Source organism: Myotis davidii, unplaced genomic scaffold (genome assembly GCF_000327345.1).
Source record: "Myotis davidii unplaced genomic scaffold, ASM32734v1 scaffold93, whole genome shotgun sequence".
NCBI lineage: Eukaryota > Metazoa > Chordata > Mammalia > Chiroptera > Vespertilionidae > Myotis > Myotis davidii.
Window position 1 is genome coordinate 328,771 of NW_006292095.1, and position 16,131 is coordinate 344,901.

General features: G+C 43.5%; 1 protein-coding gene across 3 annotated transcripts in view; it reads right to left on the reverse strand.

The window, feature by feature from the left end:
• PSD3 (pleckstrin and Sec7 domain containing 3) overlaps positions 1-16,131 on the reverse strand; it is a 432,295-nt gene that overhangs the window by 253,542 nt on the left and 162,622 nt on the right. For all 3 annotated transcript variants that reach the window (XM_015565163.1, XM_006765503.2, XM_015565164.1), the window contains 2 exons: positions 14,559-15,666; positions 11,052-11,447 (listed from right to left, as the gene is read on the reverse strand). In XM_015565163.1, the coding sequence (XP_015420649.1) occupies positions 11,052-11,447; positions 14,559-15,666 (1,504 nt within the window). The remainder of the gene's footprint in view (positions 1-11,051; positions 11,448-14,558; positions 15,667-16,131) is intronic.

A 16,131-nucleotide genomic window follows, 5' to 3' on the forward strand; every position in this document is an offset into this window, starting at 1 on the left:
AAACCGTGCAGCTGAAAGTCCCACAACTCCAGAAAAAAAACACACCAACAGAAACAACCTCTATGACTTTTTTCTTTAGATGACTGGCTAGCCTTTGAAGTTTCAAACCAAATGCCGAATTCTAAGACAAATCATGTTCTATCCCAACAACATAGTCCCTTTAGAGCAGTGATACACCAAAATAAGAATGACAGCCTTGTGCCCTACGCAGAATGGACCCCACTGAATGACCAGCTCAAATTGGTGACCTTCCAACAGCTGAATGAAGTTCCAGTTTCACAAAAGGTATCTGAAAGCGCACACAGTCTCGGAGCCCCAGGCTACGTCCCACCACAAATCTATGCTGGGAGACGTCTCATCTGGACTAAACATCAGAAACCCCTAACAAATACATGCTTCTCATTTCTGTCACCTTATTTAGAAAACAACCTCTAAGAATGATCATTCTCCTAAGTTTCTAAGACTTTCTTACAATGTTTTTCGTTTGAAATAAAACAGTTTAACAGTTTAACAGTTTAAGGCATTTTCTATAACTACCATCGTATCTATTATCCAGCAGGGCCTAGGACCAAACAAAGAAAACAAGCGGAATTCCAGTTACCTCCATCGGCAAACAGTCTGCCCATAATTTTGTCACAGATACAAAGAGCATTCTCCCGGTCCATCTGCTCAGCAAGCCTTCATTGTCTGCAAGGGCCCTTTTAATGGACTTCCACAGCTGCTTCTGTGGTGCGTGCACACGGCTGCACACGGACTCCACAGTGACATGCTCCCAGAATGCCACTATATCCCTCAGGGGCTGAGGGGCAAGAACTTGGAAAAGTTGAAGTCCTTCCCCCTCTGCCCAGCCTCCCCTCTCAACAGGCAGCTTCCCTCCAAGAGCCCTGCTTCAAAAGTCCAGACCCAGTGAGGTCACACATGACCTCACAAACCTCCAGCTTAACTCTTTGGAAGCCGGGCAGCAGGCTGACAACAGGGAGAAAGTTCAACCGGGTTTGTTTATGTGGAGCGGTTGCTGCTTATGGGAAAAAGACAAGGGTGTCCAACACCATTAAAAAAAGAAAGTCAACTCTGCATTTTCTTTTATAGCACTTAGGTTTTTGAAGTACTATTTTTAAGGACCATAATTTCCTAGAGCCACACACAGTCCTGGCCCTAGAGGAATGACTGAAATAGGCAACAAAATTGATCTAATTCATTAATGATAGACAGTTCAGCTGTGTTAGATTCGTACTTAATCTTATATGTGATTTGTTTTCCAACTTCCAGTTTTGTGCCTGTCTTTCTGCTATTGTTGATGTGAAAATAGTCATGTGTCCTGTTGTTCACATCCTGTGTCAGACAACCAGAAGTGGGCAATACTCCCAGCTGTCAGACAGGCAGCAACTGCCACAGCCCATCTGAGAATCTGGGAGCTGGGCGACCTGATCCACAGGACAGCCACCAGACCTCACTAATGGATAACAGAGGCCGCACCAGAGCCCTGACAGGGAAAGGAGCTGGTTTCACTTCTTTTTCTTTCCCAGGCATTTTCTTTGGGCTCCTGTTATTTTTGTTGGGATATGGGAATTATAAGGATCAGGAGATAAAATAACTAAAAATTACGTTATAGACAGCTGTAGATAAAATTACATACTCTCAAAGAAAATGTAATATGCCCTTGCAACAATGTCTTGGTTCACCCAGAAAATGATAACTTACAGTCCAGTAATTTTATTCCTAAATATACACCTAGCCTAGAGAAACCCTCCCATGTGTGCACAAGATGCCACGAATTACAATATTCATGGCTATGCCATGCCATGCCATTTGAGATAACAAAAATACAAGACAGTCAAAATGTTCATCAATAGGAAAGTTATAGCGTATATTCATGTAATGAAGTCTATACAGCAATTCATAAATTGGGGTTTATGAATCAATAAGAATGAGTTTGAAATACTGAGCCAAAACAAGCAGGTTACAAAAGGAAATAAGACAATAGCATCTACATGAGGTTCAAAAGTATATGAAAGAATACTGTCTATTGTTTGTGGGTGCACACTTATAAACACCCACAGGCAACGGGTGCCTTTAGGGAAAGGAAGAGAGGAATGGGACCGGGGAGGCATCCACAGGAGTTTGCGATTCAACCATGTTTTATTTCTGAAGCTGGCTGGTGAGGACATGGGTCTCTGTTGTTTTCTGCACGTCTGGTATGCCTGCAATGTTTCAGAAGCTATAAAGTGGCAACGGCATCCTGGCTACCTTTTTGAGGAGAGCTGCATGTGTTCAGTCCAGCAGACTAACAGAACAGGAGGCAGAGGTGCATTATCCCCTCAACTCCCAACTTCAAACCCCCAACCCAAGCAGCTGTTACTCTTTCTGCCTCAGTTTGGTTCCATCTGGAAAGTCATCCCTGGCCCAGCTCCCCCACAGCTCTTTACACATGCCCACCTCCTCCTTCAAAGCCCACTGCAAAAAGCATGCTAAGTGGCCCCAGCCTGGAGCCTTACTGTCTGGCTCTCTAGGTCCTGCACCAGAGTGATTTGTGAAGTCATCTTATCTGCCTCCTCCCCGGGAGACACCTAGTACCTAGCATAACACAGCTGCTAATTACGTTCTTCATTCAACAAAAACCGAGTGTCCAGTATATGTGCTGGACCCTGTAATCGGGTCTCTGAGTCTCAAGACTAAAGACCTGAGTAGTTCACTGCCTAAGAGGCAGGCCCATACCTGACTAAGTATATAATATCATATAATGGATCCTAAAATAGTTGTTAAAGGAATGCTGAGTGTGAATAATGACCCTTTATGGTTTTGTTTCACAATAATAATTATTCAATGTCTCTTATTTTCTCTATACTGAAGACTTTATATTACCATTCTTGTCAGCTTCCTTGTGTTGAGGAGCTGCTAAATAGAGTAATTATAACTACAATAAAACTATCATTAAATATCCTCACCTTCAAGTAACCTAAGGCTCTTAGAATTATTATTGCAGATATACCACATCCTAAGTCAATCGGACCACAGTCCATTTATACCAGGTGACTTTGAAAAGTTTTGAATAGTTCAAGCAGTGCTATTACTGATAATCACAGTTATTATCCCCTTCCCCAGATAAGAACGTTGAGGGTTAGAGAGATAATTCACCAAAAATTGAACCAAAGCAATCTGACTTAAGAACCCACACTCCTCCCTAGGAAAAATGATACTGTTTCCTAGCAGGAAATGGATCAACACCTATATTTCTAGAATAGCAATAGGCACCCTATGATCACCAGACAAAAGATGACACGAGAAACCATTCTGAGGCTCACAACCAGGTCCACTCAACTCACTTGCATATAAACCTCTTAGGAGATTTCTCCCTGCCACCAGCACAGAGACCTGTAACAGGCCTACTCCGCTGAAGGAAGGAACTGTCAGCTTTGTATTCTGCGTCTAAACAGTTTCCAGTGCGTCTCACACTTCAAAGTGCTTATAAGTCACCTGGGGTTTTGTTAAAACACACATTTGAGAGAATAGTCAGGGGTGAGGCCCCTTACACATTTCTAACGAACTCCAGGAGAGGTTGACAACCTCGGCTGAATATAAGATTCACCTGTTTAAAGCTATCACAGTACAGGTGACTCTCCAGTGATCAAGTTCAGGGAATCAGAATTTCTAAAAGCTCTCCACACAAATCTAATGTGCAGTCAAGTTCGAGAACCCAGCTCTAGAACTTTCCTACATTAGATCTGGTCAATGGACCACTGTGCTTCTAGACCGGTGCTTCTCAAACTTTGCTGTATGTAAACCGCCTGGATATCTACTTAAAAATGCTGATTCCAATTCAGTTGGTCAGGGTGGGGCCTGAGATTTGCTCTCCTAACAAGCTTCCCAGTCCAGGCTGCTGGGGACCAAGACTGTGAGTAGAAAGATTGAAAATTTCAGATTAGTGTGTGTGGGCTTTCCTTTAATAATTCCAGATTTGGAGACCAGCAGATATCTGGGGATCAAGGCTCCAGCACAGGCATATGAGGTAGCATATGAGGTGTGGGGATTATGAAGTCAAAGTATTTACCTAACATTGGTTTACATGCAGCTTAATATTAATCCTCATAAGCATTCATGAGAAAGATTACATTCAACTTACCTTGCACCATGGTCACTCGGTACTGAATAGTAAGGCTCAATTAGGGGCTTGAGCCAATTTAATATTATAGAAAGCATGTAAGATCCATAGGAGAAAAAGAAAAGCAAGATTAAAAATACAGGAAATGTACCCATTTGGGGTTTTGATAAACTAATATTCCTATGTAAAATGCCTTCAAAAGACTATTTATTTAGAGAAGGTCTTCTTTTTTCTTCCTCAAACCATGGCTCAATGGACAACTTTCTCATCCAGTGTTGCAAATCTTGTGTTAAGTGACCTCTGCTGAGAGGAAATGTTACTGCTTTCTTTGAAAGTTAAATATTACACTGGTATATGAATAAAATGATTGCTGTAGCGCCAGATCAAATATTAACTGCCAGCCCCATTTTTATTTAGAGTTACGATTCTCCTTATAATAACATATAGCGCCAATGTCCTTTACCATTTGAGGTCTTTTAGTATATTCCTTAATAAAAGATCAGCCACTGAACCAACACCCACAGCCCCCTTCACACCAACACCCACCAATATCCTGGGCATTACTGTGTTTGTTTTAAAGCTTAAACTACAGAACTAGAAGTTTCTGGGGAACCCTATTTCCAATTCAGGAACATTTCCTGATGTCAGCCCCAATTTATACGAGAGCCACCCAATAAACAGAAAGAGCCCAAAACCACCAGAGCCAGGGCCAGGCCTGCCTGAGAGGACCCAGAAGAGCAATGACCGGAGCATTTAGTTTCCACACTGTTCTCCATGACAACCAAGCCACTGCCAGAGAGGGGAGGCAAGTGCAGAAGAGCTGCCAGGAAACTCACCAGAGAGAGCACATTTTCTCCACAGAGGGAATCGGAGAGATGCGCAACGCCCAAGTGTACCCGCATGTAAGGCCTCAGACCGCTCCTAACTCTCCATGAGCTCGCTGGCACCCACAGCTGCAAGCCTCACCTCTAAATGGGACTCCCACGTCTCTCCAGCTGGGCTGCAATCCCACACTCTCACTACCATTTGCAGGTGAAGGACTCTCGCTTCCCTCCAACTTAATTGTTTCAACTGCCCACTACAGGGTGCTCTCCTGCAAACTGCTATTCTCTCAGACTCCCGAGGTCCTTACTTGATTTCATGTCATCCAGGCTTGAAACCTCACAATCCTTTTGACTCAGCTTGCATGTCCTATGTTCAAACAGCCACCACCAAATCCTTCTGGTTTTTCATCTTCACCAGGCTTTTTCTTATGTTTTCTTATATTCCTGTTGTTCAGACTATTGTGAAACTCATGACAGGTTTACAATGAATATCCACAAACCAGAACTTGGCAAATTCTTACAACAAAACTGTATATTGGGTGGTAGCTTATCTCCACTTTCCCAGTAAGGCATCAGAAGTTCCTTGAAATGAAGCAACTTACCCCAAATCAGGCAGCCAGTACAGAGAATGACTTGACCTCCTGTTGTTTGTATTTATGCTGCCCTCCTGCAGTGCATTGTACTCTTATGGGAAAAAGTGACACTTCAGGAAATTCAGATTAGCTTAGAGTTTGTGCTGGCAGCTCAGAGGGTGGTACGGGTCTTGAATATATGGTGGAGTGACAAGATGACTGTTCTCAGGTGCTACTGTTGCTGGTATTATTATTCATTTTCACTTATTTCTCCCCTACTATGTATGAGGCCTTGTTAAGCCACTTGACCTTCTTGATTTTTTTTACCACTTGATTATAATCTCATTTTCTTCACCCTCCTATAGCAGATAGGTTACACTGGGAAAGGTTCCTGGATTGTAATTTACTAAAGATCACACACCTAGTAAGCAACTGAGGCAGCACTCAAACCCAGATAAATGATTGGCTCTGAAACCTAGCAGAGCCCCCACCCCCATCACTGAGCAAGAAATCCTTTGTGGTTAAACAAACAAAAGCATCACCATTACAACTGCTTCAGGAAGCTCGAAAGAGAAAAACGAGAACCTATTTTCTACAGAACAAGTTTTAAAATGTGAAAGAATAAAACTGAAAAGATCAGGAGAGCCACAGCCACCAGAACTGAGCCTTGAGGCAGAGAGCCTCCTGCTCCGAATGACAGAGCCCGGAGCAGGGAGCTCCATGGTCAGCCAGCTCTCCAAAGGCAGTTTCACAAGATCAAAATCTGTTCCTCTGGCACCAGCTTAACTAGATCACGTCATTTTAGTCTTTACACAAGCCGGTAAAATGCCTGCAGGTTTTAAATTAGGGATGAAAAAAAAATTTTGAAATCACACATCAACAAATTTCTGTATTCATCTTGTTTCATGGAACTTTTTTCCTAGGCAGAAAGACACTAGAGAGAGACTAGCTGAGGAGGAAAGAGGATCCTTCCAAATGCCAGCATTCCACTTGAGAAGGGGGGAAAAACAAGAGGAAGGCACCAAACCACAACTACCAAATTCAGAGCGGACCCACGTCCTGCGGAGCACTCTCCTCAGGCATATCAGTGGCACACAGATATAATCCACCTCCTCTGCTGCACTGGTCCCCTAGTCCTCTGTATCCTGAGCCATATCCGAGAGAAAAACTAGGAAGCTGAGACATAAAATATATCTATTACACTGAAAAGATCAGTTTAAAAGGAAGTTTTCTATATCTCAGAGAATCAAAAGAGAAGCTTCTGCCAGAGTGTTATATTTGCTATCTCTCTTTTCCTGTCTGTCCAAACCTAAGCTCAACAGAAATGGACAATATTCAGCTCTGTTAGTGGTCACAATGACAACATCTGTGCCTTACAGTCTCCAGGTCAGAACTTACTGATTGGAGTTGCAGTCATCAGCTGATGGGCCGACAAGGGAGAAGCACCCAGACACAAAGGAACCCATTGGAACATGTATTACTGTAAGTCTCTAATTATCCTTTCTAATTTTGGAGCCATGTGACTGGACTTCACACAGCACCGCTGACCCACCAGCCTGAGTGCTCTGCAGCTGGACCACAACGGGAGGGGATGATACTCTCTGCTCCTTCATTAAAATATTGTGTTACATTCACAGGGCTAGCTATTTCCTGGCGGACGTGGTTCCCTGGCTCAAGCTTGGTGTTCAGAACACTCGAGCACCTGAGAGAATTTAACTCTTCCTGTCTAGATTTACTCCAGGATCTTAAAGAAGTTTTCACCTTATGAAGAGTGATCTATTTGCTATCACAAAGGCATATGATCCTTTAAAAGACAAACAGTGAGCACACATACTCTTTAAACATGTTCCTTTCTCACCTGATATGAGAACACTGCAGATTTGAATATTTCCTTTTGTGACTTAAGGGAAGAACAATCCCCCTCTAGCCAGCAAAGTGTGGCTCACTCTCAGACTGCAAGGTACTTCCTGAGGGGGAACCAGATGTGCTCAAGTGCTACAACATCCTCATCACCTTTCCAAACACTCTACCTTTCTCTAAAGCAGCAGCAATGGAGAACAGTGTCTCCTGATTCAAGAGAAATCAAATACTACCACTGAAATCATTTTCAGCGACCAACGGCACTTACTGAAACAGAACAGGGTTAAAAAAAATATACATAAACAATGCCAAACAAATGTCTTTCCGTTTTGAAACAAAATTTGCCTGAGTTAAAATGCTGGGTATGTCCCTTACTATCCAACTTTTGAAAAAGTTGCTCAACTATTCTGTGCCTCAGTTCCCTTGACAGGAAAATGAAGACATTAATAGTTCCTTTCTCCCAGCTTGTTATGAGAATTAAGCACCATGTATTTACTAAATAATAAAAGTTATGCGAGGCATGTGACATGAAACTGTGTTTAGAGACTTACCAAAAGTATTTTATAATATTTTCTACTGGCTGTCAAGTAACATTAAAATCAATACCTCAACAGGGATGGGCTTAATTTTCTTGGATTATGTCTAGCTGGAATCACAGAAGCATCATCAGAGAGACAGATATCATCCCCTTTCCTTGTCTCCTTCTTCAGAGTTTACTTTATCCAATTCAGTCAGGATTCCTCCCCCACCCCAGCCCTGCCCAGTCCACTGCCAAGAAAACAGGAGGGCTGGTGAACAGATATGGAATGCTAGGCACGTGTCCTTGTTTTATTCATCATTTTTCTTGTGTACACGTTTATTAATACACAGTTGAAAATGTGTTTTCCTTGAATCCTACCACTGTAGCTCTGAGTCTTGGCTAAGGGAAATCAATCCTGTTCACTACTGTGCAGTCAGCATTTTAGTCTGGATTTCCTTCGTAGGTTCAATACCTCTGTGTCTGCCTCCTTACCTCTGCAGAAGAATGCTTCAATGCAGAAGGAATTTTTAAAAGCCGGCTCATTGATTACTTTAAAATTTATGGAGACATGTTTATTAACAATTTGGTAAATTTTTTCTCCAACTGAAAACACACCACCAACAGCTACAAAAGCAGCTCTACAATCACCAGCGCAGACTTCTGCCTCTACAGACCTGACGGCATTGAGAGAAATTAGATCAAAGGAAAGGATAAAGATGAGACCAGGCAGCTAGGATAGTGAATGTACCTGGTCTAGGAGTCAGGCCATTTGAATTCTGGTACGGGATCTATCACCAGGTAAATCCATCCCACCAAACTGGTGCTCAGATTCTTGACTATAAAACAAGGCTATTTAGGGCCCCACTAAATGGAAAATGCCATAATCCTTCTACCTACATTACAATTCCGCTGGCGCTGCAATTTCTCCAAGGCACCAAGAGGCAGAGGGGGTAAAAAAAAAAAAAAAAAACATGCAAGTTATCAGTTTCTTTAAAATTCTTAAGATCATTGAGACTGCCCTCTCTTTTCTAACCCTGAATAGAGACATATACATGTGGAAAAGTGCCCAGAGCTGAGTGAGAAGCTCGGCTGGCTCGTCTCTAAGATGCTTCTCATTCAGTCTTATCGTTGGGCAAGATCTCATGGTCCAACAATGCGCGTGACGCAGCTGAAACCGTACCCCAAGAAGGCTGAAGCACAGCACTGTCTCAATCTGAGGTGCTAAAGTACTGTCACCTTACCCAATGCCCCCTTGACTATCTGACTGTGCCCTGCTAATGATGGCACTTAAGCCGACCACAAGGATGATGCCTCCCTATTCTAAGGGAGCAGACCACACTTCAGATACACCTTTCACCCAATTCCTTCCTGTTCTGACTCTGAATTTTATTTACTTACCCTCCCTGTGGCTTCTATCGCCAAGCCTATTGGCCTAAGACACTCAGCTCCCCAACCTATTTTGGGTCTGTAATGTAAGTAACTTTCACTTGCCCCAGAAGGTTGGATTGGAATTTCAATGAACATTTCTGCATCACCTGTGCTATATAGCATTTTATCACAATTGTCAGTAGCACCATCTCAGAGATACCGGAAGTCTAAATGTGGGCTTATCAGCATCCAGTTCTGAGTCATACATTTACTCAAGTTCTTGCTTTGTACCAGGTACTCTGCTGGGTACTTGATTTATTTTTCCAATTTTTTTTATTGATTTTTTTTAATTTTTTTTTTTTAGAAAGAAAGGAAGGGAGAGTAAGAGAGAGAAAAACATCAATGTGAGAGAAACACTGATCAGCCGCCTCCTGAGAACTGAGCATGCAACCCGGGCATGTGCCCTGACCAGGAATCAAACTGGCGATCTTTTGGTGCATGCGATGACACTCAACCAACTGAGCCACACCAACCAGGATTCTGCTGGGTACTTTAATCTCAATTAGCTCTTTAAATTTCACAGTCACACAGAGCACTGGGCTCATTAACCCTATTTTGCAAATACATAAAGCAGGTTTCAGAGAGAAGAAGTGGCTTGCCCAAGTAATTCAGACCAACGTTTTCTGCTTTTGAAACCTGTGATCTTTTCATTATCTCACTGTGACCCAAGAAGACAACCAACATCCGCGGTCCATTTCACATGGAAACGCACAGCTACATATTATAATGTCCCAGTCTTGAATGCACTCATCCAATGAACTATAGACCATAAACAAACTGGTGACAGAAAATGCTTAATACAGGATGAGCTGCTCATAAAAAGAGGTTCCTTGATAAACTGTACTATGAATACTGACTTTCAGTAAAAGCACTGAGCTTTGAAACAGTTTATCCCTATTCAACCTCCCTGCCACCTCCACCAACACACACTAACACACTTGAATTTAGGAAAACTATGTCAAAACTAAATCCATAACATCTTTGGGAACTTTAGCATGCCCTGCCCACCAATGGAGATGTTAAAGGACAAGTAAACAGCCCGAGGATGATGAGCAAGAGGAAATGAAGTGCTAGATAACCCATAAATAGGGATCACTAAATGACAGGTATGACACACAGAACCCATGTGATATCATTTTATCTCCCAGGTAGACAAATCCTAATGTAGAGGGAATAAATATATATAGTCTTGACCAAAGTATCAGCTCTCTCCAGCACCCACATAATCAGATCCTTCCCGTCATCCCAGGAACAGGAAGACTGCCTGACAACAGGACCTTCCAGAGCAAAGGGCTGCAAGAGACTTTGGTGACCATCAAACCCACTCTCAGCTTTCAATTAAGGAACCTCTGGCCGAATCAAACAATCTGCTCCAAGTCATCAACGAAGGTCAGTGTCAGAACGAAAGCCAAGACCTCTCTGTGTCCTTTAACAACACCAGGCCCTGCCACCAAAGCTGCGTCATCGGAGCTGACATCTCCTCCTCCTCACTCACAGGTGTATGTTCAGGGCTGTGGCCAATGTGTACATGGTCATCCAATAAATGAGGGACCACAGCCTGCCAATTTGGCAAACCACTAAAGGGTGCTCTACCTGCCCCTGAAACCCAAATTATGTTTTACTCACATCATTCACTTACATCCATAGAAACTGGCCAGATGCTTTTCAAATATATTCCATACTCTGATTTCCCAAAGAGAAAATGATACAAAAACCACCAGCACGAAAATAGAGAATGGGACTAGTACCTTCCCCAGAAGGCAATCTCCGGGGTGCCTTTCGTGTAGATGGATTCCCCAGCGCCACTGAGCCCATTGCTGATCTCGCTAGAAGAGCCCATCACGATCCCGCCGTCTGAGGAGACACTCAGGATGTCGTGCTGTCCCCCCACTGACGTCCTCTCCAGGAACTGACCGCCTTCTTTAATGCGCTGCTGTATCATGGGAGTGAGGGGCATCTCGAAGCTGAAATAGCTATCGGGCTCTGAGTATAATGTCTCCAGGGACTCAGCACTGTAGTATAAAGAGGTGTTATCCAAGATGGTTTCAAACTGGGAGCTGTATACATCAGTGGAGTCCTCTGTGTACCCGGGCCCAAGGATGTCATCCTCTCCTCCTGCAAAGTGCTCCTCGTGGTCAAGAATCCTGCGAAGAAATGAGAGTGAAGAATTTCAATATCAGGTTAACTTTTTCTTTTGATTTTTCCCCCCTTCAACCATATAAAAAAATAACATTCTGTAGCGCTAACACTTGTATTCACTGGGCTTACGTCTTAATATATTTGGGAAGGAAGATACCATAGAAACAAACTCAGGTTGAAAAACATAGCCTACATGTGCTACACTACCCTCAAAATAATTTAACATAAGTTCAAACTAGTTTCCTAGTATGTGAATACATTAGTCCAATGAATATTTCAATGAAATATTCCCCTTTCAGCCAACTAAACTCCACATATTCAAATACTTAACGGCTACCGTCATGCTTAATTTTAACAGAAGCAAGTAAATATGTTGTGTAAACTTAATGGAGTAAAAATACACTAAGCTTTCATCAGTCTATTAATAGTTTCTGATTTAAAGACCAAGCACCCTCAAGCAGATGACATTAGAATCTGAGGGCTGCCCCCTGCTGACAATAAGGCAGAACTGCAGAGAGATTCCAAGTCCAAAATTAGACAGTGAATGACCGTAAAAGAAAAAAAAAAAAGCCCACAGACATGTTTACAACAAGGCTAACCAAAACAGTGAAAACCTAGAAACAATTTTATATACAGGGGTGGGCATTAATTAATTAATATGTATCAGGTTCTTCAAATATTAAAAATGAATATTACGATAAGTAGGTAAAATTTTTAAAACTCAGTTAGGCACATGAGGTCAAGAATTAGAAAAACCTGGAGCTGGATGCTGTGTGTGCTGAGTGCTAGCTATGTCACCTAACAACTTAATCTCTCTGAGCCTCAGATTCCTAAAGATAGAAACAAAATAAAAATAGGAATAAAAATACCTCATAAGCAATCTACATTCCTCCTAGATATTGACAGGATTCATCTTCAACAATACAACTGTCTTGGTTGTTTTTAAGTGACTGAAGGCCTACCATGTACCAAGAGGGTTTCTGTCTCTTAATGACTTCTCACTGTACTTGGAATAAAATGAAAAGTTCCCGTGATAAAGCTCCTCCCCACACACTGATTCCCACCACTCTCCCCAGCTCCTTATGCTCCAGCCACACTGGTGGAGTGTCAAGTCTTCAAACTTGTCATAAGGCCTTTGCTTCACACAACTCCGGGCAATCCAGCAGCCTCCTCTGCCCTTGTGAGTCTCTCTCCCTAGAACAGCCGTGGGCAAACTACGGCCCGCGGGCCAGATCCAGCCCATCTCAAAACACTCCATCCATGCTTTTGTTCCGGCCCTCCGGTCCAGTTTAAAAACCCACTGTGGTCCTCGAGTCACAAAGTTTGCCCACCCCTGCCCTAGAATCTTCACCCTCTGTTCTCTGCCTGGCTAACTCACAGTCATTCCTCAAGGCTCAGCCTAATGATCACCTCCAAAGAAGGGCCTTGCCCAATTCATCGAATTAATTAGCCTCTCCTATCTTCAAATGATTCTTTCTAGTGTGTCTCTCTCCTTTACCCTACAGAACCTAGCACAATTTGTGGTCCCATAATTATTAATGTGTTTTTGCGGTCAATGTTTATCCTCAGCAGTAAACTACATGAGGGCAGTGACCATGGGCTGTGTCTATTTTTGTTTTGTTTTGTGTTTTGGTGGGGTTTTTTTGCTAATTCTCACCCGAGGATATTTTTCCATTGATTTTTAGAGAGAGTGGAAAGGAGAGAGAGAGACAGAGAGGGAGAAACCTCAATGTGAGAGAGACACATCGATTGGTTGCCTCTGCATGCACTCCCCGAGCAGGGCCGAGGATTGAGCCTACAACCAAGGTACATGCCCTTGATCGGAATCAAACCCAGGATCCTTCAGTGCACAGGCTGAAGCTCTGTCTATTGAGCCAAACCAAGCCAGGGCTGCTGTGTCTATTTTAAACATTCCTTTATGCCCAGCATCTAGCGGTGTCAAGGACATGGAAGACAACCAAAAAATATTTGTGGGAGAAAAGGAAGGAGGTAAGGCAGGAGGGAGGAAAGGAGAAATGAATAATCTACACAACAGCAAAAGTGCATATTCCATGGAAATATAATTGCTGAGTCATGTGCCACATATCAAGGCTGCTTTTGAGGGAAGTCTGAAGATTTTGTGTGTTGGGGGATGGGAAAGGAGGAGTGGAGAGATGGAACCCTGATAGCCATTCCAAAGGAGCCTCACTCTCCTTGTACTTGTAATTAGTTATAGAGGAAAAGGCATTTCTCTATCCCAACCAGACAAACAAAAAAAATGCTTCAGCTTTGACACTCATGTTCTCCCTTAAGAACAATGAAATGTGGCGTCATGAAGCCAGGGCAGAAAAGATGCTGCAAATCTGAAATGGTGCCTCAAGTGACTGCCGAAAGGAGCACAGTGTGACCAGACCACGCACACAGGAAGTGGAGAAAGACGGGGCATGTCTTCCATTGACCCAGGCTCTCAGCTGGTGTGGATGTGATGTCAGAAATGAATGGAAAAACCAGGAAATACCATATGATGCTGAGTTTACTTATCAGGGACATAATCAAAACATGCTCTTCCTGTGAGAAGGGATTCTCATGTGAATGCCACAGAACAACTGAATTACAGTCTATTTCTAGCCTCCTGACCTCCTCTCTAAACCTAAAACACTGAGCCAGCCCCTCACTCAGAACCTCTGTGTTCATACGTGTGTGTAGGCTGGATGCAGGCACTGGTGTTGTACCCAGAAAAAATGCCTTAGTTAGGATACAATGACTACAAGGTATGTCATAAGAGTCCAAATCTTTTCATATTTTAAAGATAATTGTGGGGTGTTGTAGTTACGTTGGTGTTGGAAAACCTGAAGCCTGTCAAATATAACAAAATGTCAGAAATGGATTCACATAGTTTAGCATTCACAGTCTCTCCATCATTCTGCTTTTCTGGTCTATGCCTAATGGACAACTTGATAACAAGATCACCTGAACATCTTGGGTACTTAGAAGGAATCTAGCTTACAGGAACTTCTCTTCTGTTGTTTGATAAAAAGAACCCAGGAAACTGGGAGCTGAGTTCTGAAAGCCAAGCGAGGATAATCGTTTCCAACTATATGTACCAGGACACAGACAGTAGGACTATGGGGGCTCACCTCTCCTTGTCTCTCTCCAGTTCAATCTTCTCCTCAAGATGGTCTTTGTTTTCCTTCAGGAAGACTTCATCCTCTCCACCCTCAGCAAGAGGCGCGGTGGGAAATGTCCCCGAGCTAGCGGCCAGCCTCTCTGAAGGACCTCTCCAGATGTCGGCCCCAACACGCTCGGTGAAACCAACTGAATTACACAAACCAGCAGAAGAGATGAGGTGGCTTGGCACTTTGGAAAACCCCTGACTTTCAGGAGAGGTAGTCCTTTCCGAGGATGTCTCAAAATCCGCAGGTTGCCGTGTCTCTCTTTTCTTCCCTCCTGTCCACAGTATCTCCACCCCTTCAAATTCCACATGTTTGACCCGGCCAGGCCGTCCCGTGGAGCTGCCTCGATCACATCCCCCTGGGTGCTCTCTCTGCAGGTCAGATCTCCCCTCTCTCAGGAAGCCAATGCTGCCCACAGAGCTGTGGGCTGCCGCTGGGCTCCCCAGGGAGGACCCGGGACAAGCTGGCTCCTGCACACGGAGAGCCCCTTTCCTCCCATTGGCAGTTACCCGGGAAAGCTCCCCCTGAGCTTCTCCACTTAGCAGCCCTGTCAGATCCTCCTGGATGCGCAAAAGAACACCTTCCCCCGTCGTCACTTCAGCTGAAAGAGGTATATCTGGTGGTTTTTCCTGGCCAGCAGGGAACAGTTTGTTGGCTGTGTGTGTTTGATGACTGGCAGTGTCCAGCTCTTTGTCCACCTGCTGTACTGAGAGACTAGAAACAGCATCTTTGTCCAGTACCTTTGTAGCCTGTAACGTTCCAGAAGCTATTCTGGCTTCTGTAGCTTTCAGAGCTGAAATCAAAGAGTCTATGGGTTGTAAACTTTGTTCCTTGAGGTGACTTTGAGAGGAGCCCCCTACAACATCTTTTGGTCCTTCTGTAATACTGTCGAGCCCAGAGTGGTGGCTGGAATGAGGCTGAACCCCCTGCGGCCCCTGCGGGCAGCATGGCAGAGACTCTGCATCAAACTCGAGAGAAGTTCTTAGGCCTTCCCCACCGTCCTCCATGGTCCCATATTCTGGAAATTCATTTGTGACATTCGGTGGGAGTAAAGTGCTTCCTCCATGATCACCTATGAATAGAACAGAATGGACGCATGACTGGTTTTGAACAACAGGTTCAATGTGTGTCAATAAATATCCACACCTATTAGGCACTCAATGGTCTTTGATTCTTTCGCTGTCTCCTTCCCTCTTACCACTTCTCATAACCTTGCCAGTGGTCGCTGCCACTTACCTTACAGGTAACCACACAGGTTTTGGCAGAGAAGGAGACAATTTAATGACACGGGCCATATCTAACCTACTTCTGATAAAGTCCCACACATGCAGCTCAGTTGCTGCATGTACAAAAGAGATTAAAATAAGGATACGTATCACTTCCCAAATACTACTCATGAAACAGCAACTGAAATATTTATATTAGGCATAACAACAATAGCCTTACAATCCAGCCAACAATATTTGTGCAGCACAAGCTCTGAGATAGAGCTTCAGAAAAAAGACGTGAGCTATTTAAAGTCAGTAAATATTTTTTC